Source organism: Vidua chalybeata, chromosome 32 (genome assembly GCF_026979565.1).
Source record: "Vidua chalybeata isolate OUT-0048 chromosome 32, bVidCha1 merged haplotype, whole genome shotgun sequence".
Taxonomy (NCBI): Eukaryota; Metazoa; Chordata; class Aves; order Passeriformes; family Viduidae; genus Vidua; species Vidua chalybeata.
This window is the reverse complement of record NC_071561.1, coordinates 689,523-705,844: the sequence shown is the minus strand read 5'-3', so window position 1 is coordinate 705,844 and position 16,322 is coordinate 689,523. Positions and strand designations below refer to the sequence as shown.

At 67.4% G+C, this 16,322-nt stretch overlaps 2 protein-coding genes across 2 annotated transcripts; one reads left to right on the top strand and one right to left on the bottom strand.

Moving 5' to 3' along the window:
• Positions 1-38: 38 nt before the first annotated feature.
• Positions 39-6,886, top strand: LOC128801838 (TAF6-like RNA polymerase II p300/CBP-associated factor-associated factor 65 kDa subunit 6L). Its single transcript, XM_053967964.1, is given in 12 exon segments — positions 39-267; positions 652-738; positions 1,748-1,898; positions 2,249-2,299; positions 2,933-3,027; positions 3,151-3,225; positions 4,237-4,457; positions 4,540-4,556; positions 4,559-4,671; positions 5,869-5,997; positions 6,106-6,149; positions 6,151-6,886. Coding segments are annotated over 12 exon segments (1,818 nt in total). The 5' UTR covers positions 39-120; the 3' UTR covers positions 6,839-6,886.
• An 829-nt stretch (positions 6,887-7,715) lies between these two features.
• TUT1 (terminal uridylyl transferase 1, U6 snRNA-specific) lies at positions 7,716-16,222 on the bottom strand. The gene is given in 10 exon segments (XM_053968192.1): positions 7,716-9,158; positions 9,872-9,964; positions 10,048-10,170; positions 10,606-10,715; positions 11,531-12,545; positions 13,269-13,383; positions 14,246-14,425; positions 14,428-14,445; positions 14,936-15,126; positions 15,987-16,222. Coding segments are annotated over 10 exon segments (3,438 nt in total). The 5' UTR covers positions 16,144-16,222; the 3' UTR covers positions 7,716-7,722.
• Between the last annotated feature and the right edge of the window lie 100 nt (positions 16,223-16,322).

Genomic DNA, 16,322 nt, shown 5'->3' with positions numbered 1-16,322 from the left:
CCCGCGCGGTTCTTTTTTTCTTATTTGCATAGCCCCGCCTCTCCCGCGCGGATTCCCGGCACTCTTTACGCTGTCTCATTTGCATGCCCCGCCCCTCCCGTGGGCGTGGCCGGCCCCGCCATGGCGGAACGGGAGGAGCGCCGGTTCGTGGAGCTGCCCCGGGACTCGGTGCGGCTCATGGCCGAGAGCGCCGGCGTCGAGCTCAGCGACGAGGTGGCGGCGCTGCTGGCCGAGGACGTGTGCTACCGGCTGCGGGAGGCCACGCAGGTACCGGGGTTACCGGGGCTATCGAGGTTACAGGGGCTACCGGGGGGTATCGGGGCTATCGGGGTTACCGGGGTTACCGGGGCTACTGGGGTTACCGGCTGCGGGAGGCCGCGCAGGTACCGGGGCTACCGGGGGTACCGGGGACACTCGCGGGCAATCCCGGCCCCGCTGCCGGTGTTGCTCCCGGTCCCGCCCAGCGGTTCCGGTGCCATCCCGGGAGCGGTTCCCGATCCCGGTGTCGCTCTTGGTGACGATTCCATTCCCGTTTCCTTTTCCTTGTTCCCGTTCCCGCTGCCGTTCCCGGTTCTATTCCGAATCCGGCCCGGTTCCCGATCCCGGTGCTGATCCCGTTCCCGTTCCCGTTCCCGTCGTTCCCGGTCCCAGAACAGCTCCCAGTTCCTCAAGCACACGCGGCGGCGCCGCCTCACCGTGGAGGATTTCAACCGAGCCCTGCGCTGGAGCAACGTCGAGGTGGGGACTGGGAGGGACTGGGAGGGACTGGGAGGGACTGGGAGGGACTGGGAGGGACTGGTGGCACTGGGAGCACCGGGGCTGCACCAAATCCCTGCAGTGTCCCCAAATCCCCGGGGTGTCCCCGATGTCCCCAAATTCCCCAATATCCCCAGTGTCCCCTCACTGCCCCCAGTGTCCCCAATGTCCCCAATTTCCCCAGTGTCCCCAATGTCCCCTCACTGCCCCAGTGTCCCCAATTTCCCCACTGTCCCCGATGTCCCCTCACTGTCCCCGATGTCCCTGCTGTCCTTTGGCATCCCCTGCTGGCTCCTGCTGTTCCCAGTGTCCCCCTGATGTCCCCCAGGCATCCCCCAATGACCCATTGATGTCCCCAATGTCCCAAACGTCCCAAATGTCCCCTCAGTGCCCCCAGCGTCCCAAATATCCTAAATGTCCCCAATGTCCCCTGGCTTTCCCCAATGTCCCCAATGTCCCCTGGCTGTCCCCAATGTCCCCAGTGTCCCCTGGCTGTCCCCAGGCCGTGTGTGGCTGCGGCTCCCAGGACTCAATCCCATTCCAGAGGTGCCAGTTCAGGGGTGTCCCTGTCCATGTCCCCAATGTCCCCTGGCTGTTCCCACTGTCCCCTCTCTGTCCCCAGTGTCCCCTCTCTGTCCCCTGGCTGTCCCCTCTCTGTCCCCTGGCTGTCCCCAGTGTCCCCTGGCTGTCCCCAGTGTCCCCTCTCTGTCCCCACTGTCCCCAATGTCCCCAGTGTCCCCTCTCTGTCCCCAATGTCCCCTCTCTGTCCCCAATGTCCCCTCTCTGTCCCCAATGTCCCCAATGTCCCCTCTCTGTCCCCAGTGTCCCCTCTCTGTCCCCAATGTCCCCATTGTCCCCTCTCTGTCCCCTCTCTGTCCCCAGGCCGTGTGTGGCTGCGGCTCCCAGGACTCAATCCCATTCCAGAGGTGCCAGTTCAGGGGTGTCCCTGTCCATGTCCCCAATGTCCCCAATGTCCCCTGGCTGTCCCCAGGCCGTGTGTGGCTGTGGCTCCCAGGACTCGCTGCCCTTGCGGCCGCTCCGTGAGGGGGATTTGTTCTTCCCCGAGGACCGCGAGGTGAATCTGCTGGAGCTGGCGCTGGCCACCAACATCCCCAAGGGCTGCGCCGAGACCGCCGTCAGAGGTGGCACCCCAAAACCCCCTGGGACCCCAAAACTGCCCTGGGACCCCCCGAAACCAGCCTGGGACCCCGAAACCCCCCTGGGACCCCCCAAAACTGCCCTGGGACCCCGAAACTGCCCTGGGACCCCGAAACCCCCCTGGGACCCCCAAACCACCCTGGGACCCCCTGAAACCACCCTGGGACCCCGAAACCAGCCTGGGACCCTAAAATCATCCTGGGACCCCAAAATGTTCTCTAGAAATGCCAAAATCATCCTGGCACCCCAAATCTCCCCCTGGGACCCCCGAATTTCCCCCTGGGACCCCCAGCCCTCCCAGGTGGGGCGGGGGTCTCACCCCCCTGTCCTGCAGTGCACGTGTCCTACCTGGATGGCAAAGGGAACCTGGAGCCGCAGGGAGCAGGTCAGGAACGACCCCCCCGAGACCCCCCCGAGACCCCCAGACCCACCAAAACCTTCGGGACCTCCCTGGGAGCCCCCTCAGATACCCCCAGGACCCCTCCCCATGCTGGGACCCCCCCCAAACCTCCAGGACCCCCTTGAGCCCGTCCCCTAGACCCCCCAGGACCCCCCCAAAACCTCCCAGACCCCCCTAGAGACCCTCTGGGACCCCCCCAGGACCTCCAAGACCCCCCCCCAGCACCTCCAGGACCCCCTGAGATTCCCCAAAACTCCTCCCTAGACCACCCTTGCCCTCATCCCAAGACCCCCAGGACCCCCCCAAAACCTCCCAGACCATTTCCAGAGACCCTCCAAGACCCCCCCAAAACCTCCCAGACCATTTCCAGAGACCTCCAAGACCCCCAGACCCCCCCAAAACCTCCCAGACCCCCCCCCCAGAGACCCCCTGGGACCCCCAAAAATCTCCACGACCCCCTGAGATCCCCAAAACCCCTTCCCCAGACCCCCCCTTCCCCTCATCCCAAGACCCCCAGGACCCTCCCAAAACCTCCTAGACCATTTCCAGAGACCCCCCCCAGACCCCCCCCCCCAGAGGGGTTTGAATTTTCGGGGTGTCCCCCCCCCCCCCCGGCAGTGCCCAGCGCCGTGTCCTCGCTCACCGACGACCTCCTCAAGTACTACCAGCACGTCACGCGCGCCGTGCTGGGCGACGACCCCCAGCTCATGAAGGTGGGTGGGGATGGGGGGGGGGGGGGGGGGCCGGGGACCCCCTGGGGGGGGCTGCTGCCCCTCCCCCCGAGCCGGGCTGACCCCCCCAAGACCCCCCTGTGTGTCCCCCCCCCCCCCCCCCAGGTGGCTCTGCAGGACCTCCAGAGCAACCCCAAGATCGCGGCGCTGCTGCCCTACTTCGTCTACGTGGTCAGCGGGGTCAGTCTGGGGGGTCCTGGGGGGGCTTGGGGTGACTTTTGGGGTCTTAGAGTGGTTAGGGGTGAGTTTGGGGGTCCTGGGGAGCAGTCCTGGAGGGTTCCTGAGGGTCCCTGAGGGATTTGGGGGGGTCCCAAGGGGATCTGGGGTGAGTTTGGGGGGTCCTGGGGGTGTTTGGGGCGAGTCTTGGGGGGGTTGGGGTGAGTTTGGGGGTCCTGAGGGGGTCTCAAGGGGGTCTGGGGTGAATTTGGGGAGTCCTGGGGGTCTCCAGAGGCTGCTGAAGGTTTCTGGGCTGGGCTGAGCTGGGTTGAACTGAGCTGGGTTGAACTGAGCCAGGCTGAGCTGAACTGAGCTGAACTGAGCAAAGCCAGGCCGGGCTGAACTAAGCCAGGCTGAACTGAACTAAGCCAGGCTGAGCTGAGCTGGGCTGAACTAAGCCAGGCTGGGCTGAACTAAGCCAGGCTGAACTAAGCCGGGCTGAACTGAACTAAGCCAGGCTGGGCTGAACTAAGCCAGGCTGAACTGAACTAAGCCAGGCTGAACTAAGCCGGGCTGAACTAAGCCAGGCTGAACTAAGCTAGGCTGAGCTGAACTGAGCCAGGCTGAACTAAGCCAGGCTGAGCTGAGCCAGGCTGAACTGAGCCAGGCTGAACTGAACTAAGCCGGGCTGAGCTGAGCCAGGCTGAGCTGAGCCAGGCTGAGCTGAGCCGGGCTGAACTGAGCCAGGCTGAACTGAGCCAGGCTGAGCTGAGCCAGGCTGAGCTGAGCCAGGCTGAACTGAGCCAGGCTGAGCTGAGCCGGGCTGAGCTGAGCCGGGCTGAGCTGAGCCGGGCTGAACTAAGCCAGGCTGAACTGAGCCAGGCTGAGCTGAGCTGGGCTGAACTGAGCCAGGCTGAACTGAGCCGGGCTGAACTGAGCCAGGCTGAACTGAGCCAGGCTGAACTAAGCCAGGCTGAACTGAGCCGGGCTGAGCTGCCCCACGCTCTCCCGCCCACCTTGCCCCGCCCGGCGCAGGTGAAATCCGTGAGCCACGACCTGGAGCAGCTGAGCCGGCTGCTGCACCTGGCGCGGAGCCTGATCCAGAACCCCTTCCTGTGCCTGGGCTCCTACGTGGGCAGCCTGATGGGCTCGGTGCTCTACTGCGTGCTGGAGCCGCTGGCCGCCTCCATCAACCCCCTCAACGACCACTGGACGCTGCGGGACTACGCTGCCATGCTGCTGGGCCGCATCTTCTGGTGGGGAGGGGGCTCCGGGGGGGGCGCTTTCGGGGAGTCCCGGGGGCGCCGCGGGGGCTCAGTGCCCGCCTCGTGCCCGCAGGAGCCACGGGGAGCTGGTGCGGGGCTCTACCAGCAGATCCTGCTCTCGCTCCAGAAGGTTCTGGCGGATCCCGTGCGGCCGCTCTGCTCCCACTACGGGGCCGTGGTGGGGCTGCACGCGCTGGGCTGGAAGGTTTGGGGGGTCTTGAGGGGGTTGGGGGGGGTCTTGAGGGGGTTTGGGGGGGTTCTGAGGAGGTTTGGGGGGGTGAGAAAGGGTTTGGGGGGGTTTCAAGGGGGTTTGAGGGGGTCCTGAGGAGGTTTTGGGGGATTGAGAAAGGATTTGGGGGGGTCTTGAGGGTGTTTGGGGGGGTCCTGAGGGGGTTTTGGGAGGTGAGAGAGGGTTGGGGGGGGGTCTCAAGGGGCTTTGGGGGTGCCAAAAAGTGTCCAGAGGGGTCTAAAGAGGTTTTGGGGGGGGGCTCCAGGGCGTTTTGGGGGGGGTCCTGAGGGGGTTTTGGGGGCTGTGAGAGGGTTTGAGGGAGCTGAGAGGTACCCAGGGGGGTCTCAAGTGGGTTTTGGGGGGTCTGAAAGGTACCTAAGGGGGTCCTGGGGGGGTCTCAAGGGAGTTTTGGAGGGCTCAGAGGTGTCTGGGGGGGGATCTAAAGGGGCTTTGGGGGGGGGGGTCTGAGAGGGCGCTATGGGGGGTTTTGGGGATCCTGGCGGGGTCCGGGACTGTGCCCCAATCCCTCAGGCGGTGGAGCGGGTGCTGTACCCCCATTCCCCCTGGTCAGGTTTGGGGTCCCATGGGGTGTTTTGGGGATTCGGGGGGGGGGTTCCTGGGCAGGTTTGGGGATTCCTGGGCAGGTTTTGGGGTTCAGGGGGGGTCCCAGACCGTGCCCCCTTCTGCAGGCAGTGGAGCGGGTGCTGTACCCCCACCTCCCCCTGTACTGGTTTGGGGGTTCCTGGTCAGGTTTTGGGGTTTGGGGGGGGGTTCCTGGGAAGGTTTGGGGGTTCCTGGTCAGGTTTTGGGGTCCCATGGGGTGTTTTGGGAGTTCGGGGGGGGGTTCCTGGTCAGGTTTTGGGGTTCCTGGGCAGGTTTTGGGGCTCGGGGGGGGTTCCTGGGCAGGTTTGGGGGTTCCTGGTCAGGTTTTGGGGCTCGGGGGGGTTCCTGGTCAGGTTTTAGGGTTTGGGGGGGGGTCCCTGGTCAGGTTTGGGGGTTCCATGGGGGGCTTTGGGGGTTCCTGGTCAGGTTTTGGGGTTCGGGGGGGTTCCTGGTCAGGTTTTGGGGTTCCTGGGCAGGTTTTGGGGCTCGGGGGGGGTTCCTGGGCAGGTTTGGGGGTTCCTGGTCAGGTTTTGGGGCTCGGGGGGTCCCAGGCCGTGCCCCCTCCCGCAGGCAGTGGAGCGGGTGCTGTACCCCCACCTCCCCACGTACTGGCCCAACCTGCAGGCCGTGCTGGACGATTACTCCGTGTCCAACGCCCAGGTCAAGGCTGACGGCCACAAAGTCTACGGCGCCATCCTGGTGAGGCTGGGGGGGGGGGGGGGCGCGTTTTGAGGGGGGTCCCGCACCCCTTAAGTCCCCCTTAGTTCCCTCTGACCCCCCCCCCCCCCCCCCCCCCGTGTCCCCCAGGTCGCCGTGGAGCGGCTGCTGAAGGCCAAGGCTCAGCAAGCCCCGGGATTTGGGGGGTCCCGAGGGGTCCCCCCGGCACAGCCCCCCCGGCCAGGACCCCCCCCCCGAGCTGGGCTCGGGCCGCCCGTTGTTACCGGGGGGCGGCGCCGCCGCATCCTCCTCTTCCTCCTCCTCCTCCTCCTCGTCGCCGTCGCTGCGGGACATGTACCGCGAGCTCTACGACTTCTTCGGGGACAGCCTCGCCGCCCGCTTCGGCACCGGCGCCCCCGCCGACCCCCCGAGCCCCCCGGGCGCGGCCGAGGGCGCCCGCAAAGAGCCCCCGGCCGAAGGAGCCGCCCGCAAAATGCCCCAGCTGACCAACGCCACGGTGAGCCCGAGGGACGAGGAGCCGCCCCCGCCGCGGCCGGAGCGGCCCGCCCTGCACCGAGCCCCGGGACCCCCGCCCCGGCCCCGCGGGACCCCCCGCACCCCCGCCGGGCACCGGCCGGGGGCTCGGGACGTGTTCCAGAAGTGCCGCTTCGCCCCGCGGGGCCCTCCCCGCTTCAGCTTCGTGATCGCGGGCCGGCAGACCGGGCGGCGCTGCCCCGGGCGCCGCTTCCAGACCAGCTTCCCGCAGCCGGCCGGGGCCGCGCTCGGCTCCCGGTACGCGCAGCGGCTGCCGATGATCGGCCGGACCGCGCGGGCCCCGCGCCGCTGGCCCCGCGCCGAGTACTCGCTGCTGCTGCTGCTCTGAGCCGGGCGGCAATAAACGGAGCGGCCACTAAAGGGTGTCCGGTGGGCAGTGGATGGCGTGGAGTGGTCACTAAAGGGTGTCCGGTGGGCAGTGGATGGCGTGGAGTGGTCACTAAAGGGCACGCAGTGGTCATTAAAGGGTGTCCAGTGGTCAGTGAATGGGGTGGAGTGGTCACTAAAGGGTGTCCGGTGGTCAGCAGAGGGCTCCGTGGTCAGTGGATGGCGTGGAGTGGTCAATAAGGGGCACGGAGTGGTCATTAAAGGGTGTCCAGTGGTCAGTGAATGGGGTGGAGTGGTCACTAAAGGGGGTCCGGTGGATGGTGTGGAGTGGTCAGTGGACAGGGTGTGGTGGGCACTGAGTGGTGGTGAGTGGGCAATAAAGGGTGTCCAGTGGTCAGTGGAGAGGGTTTGGTGGTCAGTGGATGGCGTGGAGTGGTCACTAAAGGGTGGTCAGTGGATGGGGTGTGGTGGGCAGTGGATGGTGTGAAATGGTCAATAAGGGGCACGCAGTGGTCACTGAAGGGTGTCTGGTGGTCAGCAGAGGGCTTGGGCAGTGTGTTCAGTGGTCAGTGAGTGGTGGTGAGTGAGCAATAAAGAGTGTCCAGTGGTCAGCAGAGGGTTTGGTGGTCAGTGGATGGCGTGGCGGCTCAGTAAGTGGCTCCAGTGGTCAGTCAGTGTTGTGAGTGGTCAGTGGATGGTGTGGGGGGTCAGTAAGCAGCTCCAGTGGTCAGTGGTCAGTGGACGGAGTGGGGTCAACAAGCGGCTCCAGTGGTCACTGAGTGCTGCTGCCCGCTCAATAAAATCCCATTTTTCCATTTTCTCCCCCAATTCCCCCCCCCAGTAACGCCCCCGGCCACGCTGCAGAACGGATTTTACTGGAAAACCTCAGGATTTACAAAATTCCCCCCCCCCGGGGGGCTCCGCGCCCCCCGCCCCCCAGCCCAGGCGCTGCCGCACCATTTCGGGCAGGAAACTCCGCAAAAAGTGGAAAAACTCCTGGAAGAGCGGCGAGGGCGGCTCGGGCTGGAGGTGCAGCAGCATTTGGGGGTCCCGGCGCGACCCCCCCGGGCGGGCGCTGAGCTGGAAACGCAGCAGCGGCTCCGGGGGGGGCCCAGGCGGGGTCCCGGTGTCCCCTCGGACAATGGCCTCGGTCACGGCTCGCTCCAGCGCCAGGGGCGAGCCCCCGGGACCCCCAACCCCGCCGGGACCACCGGGATCCTGAACCCCCCCGGGACCCTGAACACCCCCGAGACCCCCGGGATCCTGAACCCCCCCGGGACTCTGAGCCCCTCCAGGACCCTCAAGACCTTGATCCGCCCGGTTCCCCTCGGTGCCCGGAGCCCCCCCGGAGCCCCCCCGGGGCCGGAGGCGGCGGCGGAGGCGGCGGCGGCCCCGCCACACCCGGTACCGGACGCAGCAGCTCCAGCGGGACGGGCCCGCGGGGCCCCGGGGGCGCTTTGCGGGCGGGACCCCGGCCCCGCTCGGGACCCCCTCGGGGAGGCGACGCTTCGAGCCCGGCCCCGCTGTCCCCGCGTCCCCAAATTCCCGCCGGGAATCGCCTGTCCCCCCCTCCAGGTGACACTGGGCTCCCGGTGGTGGCTCCGAGGGAGCCGGGAGCAGCTCCTGCTCATCCCCCGGTGTCCCCAGGTCCCCAAATTCCCGCCGGGAATCGCCTGTCCCCCCCTCCAGGTGACACTGGGCTCCTGGTGGTGGCTCCTGCTCATCCCCCGGTGTCCCCAGGTCCCCAAATTCCCGCCGGGAATCGCCTGTCCCCCCCTCCAGGTGACACTGGGCTCCCGGCAGTGGCTCCCCCGCGCCCCGCGGTGTCCCCAGGTCGCCAAGCTCGCCCTGGGGCTCGCATTCGCAGCCCAGCACCTCCCGGAGCACGAAGCCCACGGCCGCACAAACCTCGCGCTGCGGGACCCCCCCGCACCCCCCCGGGGGTCGCAGCGGGACCGGGATGAGGAATTTCCCTTCGGAATCCCCCAAACTGCCGCGGCTGCCGGCGGGGCCGGGCTGGAGCAGCCGCATCACGCCCCAGGGGCGGCCCCTGCGCGACTTCTGCAGGAACTCGGGGCCGCGACAGAGCCGGGCGGCGTCGCGACAGCAGCGCACGAATCGCGACACCGTGCGCGCGGTGACGTTGGCGGCCACGTTGTGGCTCAGCTCGAAGGGGTCCTGCAGGGTCAGGGGGCCCGGGCGGAGACCCCCGAGGGTCTCGGGAGGGGGGCGCGGCAGAGCTCGGCCCTCCAGGGGGGACAGGAGGAGCCCCCCCAAATCCAGGGTCCCGAAATAGGAGAAGAATTCGGCCAGGAGGGAGGCTGGGGGGGGGGGGGGAGGAGGGGGTGGTCAGAGAGCCGTGGAGACACCCCCGAAACTATCCAGGACCCCCCCAAAATCACCCAGAAACACCCCTAAAGCTGCCTTGAAAACACCAAGAAACAACCCCAAAACCACACAGAAACAACCCCAAAACCACACAGAAACAACCCCAAAACAACCCCAAAACCATCCCCCAAAAACACCCTCAAAATCCCCCAGAACCCCCCCTCAAATCACCCAGAACCAGCCCCAAAAACACCCCCAAAACCACCCAGAACCACCCAAAACCCAGTGGGATCTGAGCCCGTCCCCAGATTTTGGGATCTCCCCAGATTTTGCCCCCCTCCCCCAGATTTAGGGACCCCAAATGGGACTTGAGCCCCTCAGAAAGATTTAGGGGACCCCCCCCCCCGCAGTGGGATTTGTGCCCCCCCTCAGCAGGTCTGGAGCCTCTCCCGGATTTGGGGACCCCCCCCCAGTGGGATTTGGGGACCCCCCCCAGTGGGTCTGGAGCCCCTCCCAGATTTGGGGACCCCCCCAGTGGGTCTGGAGCCCCTCCCGGATTTGGGGACCCCCCCCCAGCGGGTCTGGAGCCCCTCCCGGGTTTGGGACCCCCCCCCAGCGGGTCTGGAGCCCCTCCCGGGTTTGGGGACCCCCCCCCAGTGGGTCTGGAGCCCCTCCCGGATTTGGGGACCCCCCGTTCCCCCCTCACCGGCGCTCTGCCCGTTCCCGCTGGGCTCCAGCGCCGCCGCGTCCCGGGGGAAGCTGCAATCCCAGCCCCCAACCTGGGCACGGTCCTGGGGCCCTGCAACCGACACGGGGGGGGTCAGGGACCCCCCAAAATGGGGCGGGGGACCCCCCAAAAAGGGTCGGGGGGGGTGTGGGCACCTGCCAGGAGGCGGAGGCGCCGCACCGAGGGCAGCACGGGGGGGCTGCGGCTCTGCAGGAACAGCACCAGCAGCAGCATCAGCGCGTAGTTGGTGAGGAGGGGGCCGCCCCCGGCCCGGTTCCCTGCGGGAATAACGGGGGGGGGGGTCGTGCCGGGGGTCCCCAGAGAGCCGTGACCCCCCCCCTCAATTGGCCACGACCCCCCCTCGCTGCTTGGAGGAGTTTGGTGGTGGGGAGGGGGCTCTGAGCTGCCCCCAACACTCGGTGACTTTCAGGGCTCTCTGCCCATTTCGGGGGTCTCAGCCCCTTTTAGGGGGTTCCAGACCCTTTTTGGGGGTCCCCAGCCCCTTTGGGGGGTCCCAGCCTCTCGGGGGGGGGGGGATCCCAGACCTTTCGGGAGAGGGGTCACGACCCCCCCTCACCTGCATGGCGCTGCCCCCCTGCCCAAAGCTGCACGGGGGCTGTGGGCAGGGGGGTCTCAGCCCTTTTTTGGGGGGTCCCAGCCCATTTTTGGGGGGTCCCAGCCCATTTTGGGGAGGGGTCCCAGCCCCCCCTCACCTGCCAGGCGCTGCCCCCCCGCCCAGAGGCGCACGGCGTAGCCCAGGGGCCGCACCCGAGGGTCGGCGTCGGCGCAGAGGCGCAGGAACCGCGTGTTGAACAGGGCCAGGCTGGGGCAGGTTTGGGGCAAAAAACGGGGAAAACGGGGCAGGGAAAAGGAGAAAAAAGGGGGGAAAAGGCAGGGAAAATGGGAAAAAAGGGGCAGGGAAAAGGGGAAAACGGAAAAAAGGAGGAGGAGGAGGAGGAAAAAGAGGAGAAAGAAAAGAAAGAAGGGAGAGAAATTAGAAGGTGCCCCCCAGTTCCCTCCCAATGCCCTCCTCATGCCCCCATCCCCACTCCCAGTCCCTCCCAGTTATTCCCAGTTGCTCCCAGTCCCTCCCAACGTCCCCATTCCCACTCCCAGTTACTCCCAGTCCCTCCAAGTCATTCCCAGTTCCTCCCAGTTGCTCCCAGTCCCTCCCAACGTCCCCATCCCCTCTCCCAGTCCCTCCCAGTTACTCCCAGTCCCTCCCAACATCCCTATCCCCACTCCCAGTCCCTCCCAGTTATTCCCAGTTGCTCCCAGCTGCTCCCAGTCCCTCCCAACGTCCCCATTCCTGCTCCCAGTCCCTCTCAGTTATTCCCAGTCCCTCCCAGTTATTCCCAGTCCCTCCCAGTTATTCCCAGTTGCTCCCAGCTGCTCCCAGTCCCTCCCAACGTCCCCATTCCTGCTCCCAGTCCCTCCCAGTTACTCCCAGTCCCTCCCAGTTATTCCCAGTTGCTCCCAGTCCCTCCCAACATCCCCATCCCCACTCCCAGTCCCTCCCAGTTGCTCCCAGTCCCTCCCAACGTCCCCATCCCCACTCCCAGTCCCTCCCAATCTCTCCCAGTCCCTCTCAGTCTCTCCCAGTCTCTCCCAGTCCGTCCCAGTGCTCCCAGTGCTCACCGGTTGTCCAGGCACACGTCCCCGGCCAGCCCGGACTGTTTGTGGCTGAATTTGACCACGGGGCGCCGAGCGCCGGGCACGGCCCGGACCCCCCGGACCCCCGGCACGCAGCGCCGCAGCACCGCCCCCACCAGCGCCAGCGCCTGCTCCGGGGGGGCCCCGCGCCCCAAAAGGGACCCCTCGGGCTCGGGGGGCTCATCCCCCGACCGGGACCCCCCCTCGGAGCCGCACTGGGACCCCGCGGGAGAGGCGGCCTCGGAGCCCAGAAGGGACCCTTTGAGGGAGGGGTCTGGGTCAGCCGAAAGGGACCCCAAAAGGGACCCCTCAGACCCCAAGAGAGACCCCTCAGACCCCAAAAGGGACCCCTCGGACCCCAAGAGAGACCCCTCAGACCCCAAAAGGGACCCCTCAGACCCCAAGAGAGACCCCTCAGACCCCAAAAGGGACCCCCTGGACCCCAAAAGGGACCCCTCAGACCCCAAAAGGGACCCCCTGGACCCCAAAAGAGACCCTTTGTCCCCTGAAAGGGACCCCAAAAGGGACCCCCTGGACCCCAAAAGAGACCCCTTGTCCCCCAAAAGGGACCCTGCCAGGGAGGGGTCTGGGTCACCCAAAGGAGACCCCAAAAGGGACCCCTCGGACCCCCAACGGGTCCCTCTGTCCCCCACAAGAGACCCTTCAGACCCCAAAAGGGATCCCCTGGAAGGGGGGTCCTCCCTGGCCCCCAGAAATGACCCTTTTAGGGAGGGGTCCTTGTCCCCCAAAAGGGACCCATTGGGAGGGGGGTCTCCATCCCCCAGCAGTGCCCCCCCCCGGCCCTGGGGGTCCCCGTTAGGGTCAGGGATTTTGGGGGTCTCTGGGCTCTGGGGGTCCCCGTTTGGGGTCTCTGGGCTCTGGGGGTCCCCGTTTGGGGTCCCCTCCGGGGCGGGGTCCCCCAGCTCCAGGTGCAGGTCCAGGTCGCAGCCGTGGACGTCGAAGCCGTTGACGGAGGAGCCGTAGGGGACAACGGAGCAGCCTGGGGGGACACAGGTGAGACAGGTGAGGGACAGGTGAGACAGGTGATGGACAGGTGTGACAGGTGTGACAGGTGAGGAACAGGTGTGGGACAGGTGTGACAGGTGTGGGACAGGTGTGACAGGTGTGGGACAGGTGTGACAGGTGAGGACAGGTGTGACAGGTGTGACAGGTGAGGGACAGGTGAGACAGGTGTGACAGGTGTGGGACAGGTGAGACAGGTGAGGGACAGGTGTGACAGGTGTGACAGGTGTGACAGGTGAGGAACAGGTGTGGGACAGGTGTGACAGGTGTGGGACAGGTGTGACAGGTGAGGACAGGTGTGACAGGTGTGACAGGTGAGGGACAGGTGTGACAGGTGTGACAGGTGTGACAGGTGGGGACAGGTGTGGGACAGGTGTGACAGGTGAGGGACAGGTGAGGGACAGGTGTGGGACAGGTGTGACAGGTGTGACAGGTGTAACAGGTGTGGGACAGGTGTGACAGGTGAGGGACAGGTGAGGGACAGGTGGGATCAGGTGAAGGACAGCTGTGACAGGTGGCACAGGTGAGGGACAGGTGTGACAGGTGACGACAGGTGAGGACAGGTGAAGGACAGGTGTGGGGCACGCTTGGGGCACACCACACACCTGGGACACACCTGGGGCATGTCACACCCCTGTCCCACCCCCATGTGCCCGTGCCAGGTGTGCCAGGTGTGCCAGGTGTGCCCAGGTGTGCCCACCTGGGAAGAACTCCGTGAACACCTCCTGGATCAGGGCCACCAGGAGCCCCCGCAGGCGCCGCTCGGCCGCGCTCAGCTCCAGCGCCCGCACCAGCAGCTGCAGCTGCGCCCCCACCTGCGCCACGGAAACTGGGTAAACTGGGTAAACTGGGCAAACTGGGCTGACTGGGCAAACTGGGCTAACTGGGCAAACTGGGCTAACTGGGCTGACTGGGCAAACTGGGTAAACTGGGCTAACTGGGCAAACTGGGCTAACTGGGCAAACTGGGCTAACTGGGCAAACTGGGCAAACTGGGCTAACTGGGCTAACTGGGCTGACTGGGCAAACTGGGAGCCCCTTCCCATCCGCACTGGGCAAACTGGGAGCCCCCTAAAGCCCTGGGAGAGCTTTGGGACCCCCCCCCCCCCAAACCCCTTTGAAACCCCTCGAGCCCCCCCAAGACCGCTCAAACCCCCCCCCCCCAAAACCCCCAGGAGAGCTTCGGGACCCCCCCCCAAAAACCCCTCAAGCCCTCCAGGACCCCCCCCCGAACACCCCCGGGAGTGCTTTGGGACCCCCTAAACCCTCCCCAAAAACCCCTCGAGCCCCCCAGGACCCCCCCAAAAACCCCTCGAGCCCCCAGGACCCCCCCAAACACCCCCGGGAGTGCTTTGGGACCCCCTAAACCCTCCCCAAAAACCCCTCGAGCCCTCCAGGACCCCCCCCAAAAACCCCTCGAGCCCCCCAGGACCCCCCCAAAAACCCCTCGAGCCCCCCAGGACCCCCCCCCAAACACCCCCGGGAGTGCTTTGGGACCCCCTAAACCCTCCCCAAAAAACCCCTCGAGCCCCCCAGGACCCCCCAAACACCCCCCGGGAGAGCTTTGGGACCCCCCCAAACCTCCCCAAATCCCCGGGAGAGCCTCGGGACCCCCCCCAGGACCCCCCCAAAAACCCCTCGAGCCCCCCAGGACCCCCCGGCCGAGCCCCCCACTCACGTCCTGGGCCCGGCCCAGCGCCTGCAGCAGCCCCGGCGGTGCCGGGGGGGTCCCGGGGGGTCCCGGGGGGGGTCCCGGGGGAAGGCCCGGTGCTCCCGGGGCCGCACCCGCAGCCGCCGCCCCTCCAGGAGGTGCCGGGGCTGCTGCAGCGCCCTCTGCCGCCCCGCGGGGTCCTGCAGCTCCACGATGGCGAACGCGCCCTGGGGCGGAGGGGAGGGGCTATCGCGACAGGCGCGATATCGCCCCGCCGCGGGGGGGGCCGCGGGAGCGCTCAGGGGACACGCGGGGCTACTGGATCCCCCCCCCGGGGCTAGCGGCTCCCCCCAGCTGCAGGGCCATCGGGACAGCCCCGTCGCTATCGCGACAGTGGCGATATTCCTTCACCAAGTGTGGGCCATGGGGGGAGCCTCGAGACCTCCCAGGGCCACCGAATCCCCCCCAGGGCACTCAGGACCTCCCCACACACTTCGTCCTTGGCTATCGCGACAATCGCGACACTCCCGAGAGGCCCAAAATCTCCCCCGAGGTCCTGCGGGGGGAGGAGCCGCGGGGTCCCGAGCCTCCCGCCGCTTCCTCCCCGACTATCGCGACAGGCGCGGGGTGCCGCTGTTCCCTCCCGCCGCTCCCTCCCCGACTATCGCGACATCCCCGAGCTCCCCCGGCCCTGCCGGTGCCGCCGCCGGGCCGCACCTTCTCCTTGTCCATCACGACTGTCGCGACAGGCCCGAAGGCGCGGAAGTGCTGGCGCAGCCGCTCGGGCGCGGTGCCCCGGGCGAAGCCGCTGACGAAGAGGCTCCGCTGCTCCTGCGCGCGCCGCTCCGCCCGGAGCCACCGGAGCCGCCGGTGCCGCTTCCCGGCCACGTGCGAGCGCAGGCTGGGAACTGCGGGGACACCGGGAGTGGGGACACCGGGAACGGAACGGGAACGGGAACTGCGGGGGGACCGGGAGTGGGGACAGCGGGAACGGAACGGGAACGGGAACTGCGGGGACACCGGGAGTGGAACGGGAATGGGACACCGGGAGTGGGGACAGCGGGAACGGGAACGGGAACTGCGGGGACACCGGGAGTGGAACGGGAATGGGACACCGGGAGTGGGGACACCGGGAACGGGAACGGGAACGGGGACAGCGGGAATGGGGACAGCGGGAACGGGAATGGAACGGGAACGGGGACACCGGGAACGGGGACACCGGGAACGGGGACACCGGGAACAGGAACGGGGACAGCGGGAGTGGGGACACCGGGAACGGGAACGGCGGGAGTGGAACAGGGACAGCGGGAACGGGAACAGGAACGGGGACACCGGGAACGGGAATGGGAACGGGGACAGCGGGAATGGAACAGGAACAGCGGGAACGGGAACGGGGACAACGGGAATGGGAACGGAAACGGGAATTGGGAACAGCAGGAGCAGGAGCTGGGGGCACCGCGACCGGGAGGGAGCCACGGGAATGGGGGTCACAGAATCCCCCCGGGAGCGGGACTCAGGGCTTCCCCGGTAATTCCCGGTAATTTGGGTTACGGGGAACGGGAGACGCCCCCGGAGCGGGAATTGGGGTCACGGATCCCCGGCGCCGTTAAACGAGGTACCGGAGACTCCCCGGCCCCGGTTAAAACGGCGTTTGGAAACCCTCCCTGTTCTGCTTAACGCGGTCCCGGAGCGCCCAGTCCCGTTAACCGGGAGCTCACCGCCCCCTCAGCCCGTGTGCACGGGCTCCCGGAGCCCCGGGATCACTCACGGTTGGCCGCGGTGATCTGGCACAGGCGGCAGCGGAAGCCGCCCCGGTGCAGCGGCTCCACGTCGGGGTCGGCGGCCGGGTCGGTTACCGGCAGCGGGCCCGTTACCGGGTCGCGGCCCGGGCCCATGTCGGGATCAGGGCCCGGCTCCGGTTCCATGGCGGGCTCCGGTTCCCGCGCCCGTCCCTCAGCTACTTCCGCCGGAAGTGTCCGTCCCTCCCCGTTCCCCCACGCGCGGTCCGTCCATCACGGTTTCCCCCCGGAAACGCGCCCCAACACAAACATTCCGCCCGGTGCCCCCCCGGTATCCCCGTTTCCCCCCCCCCTCCCGTCCCGCC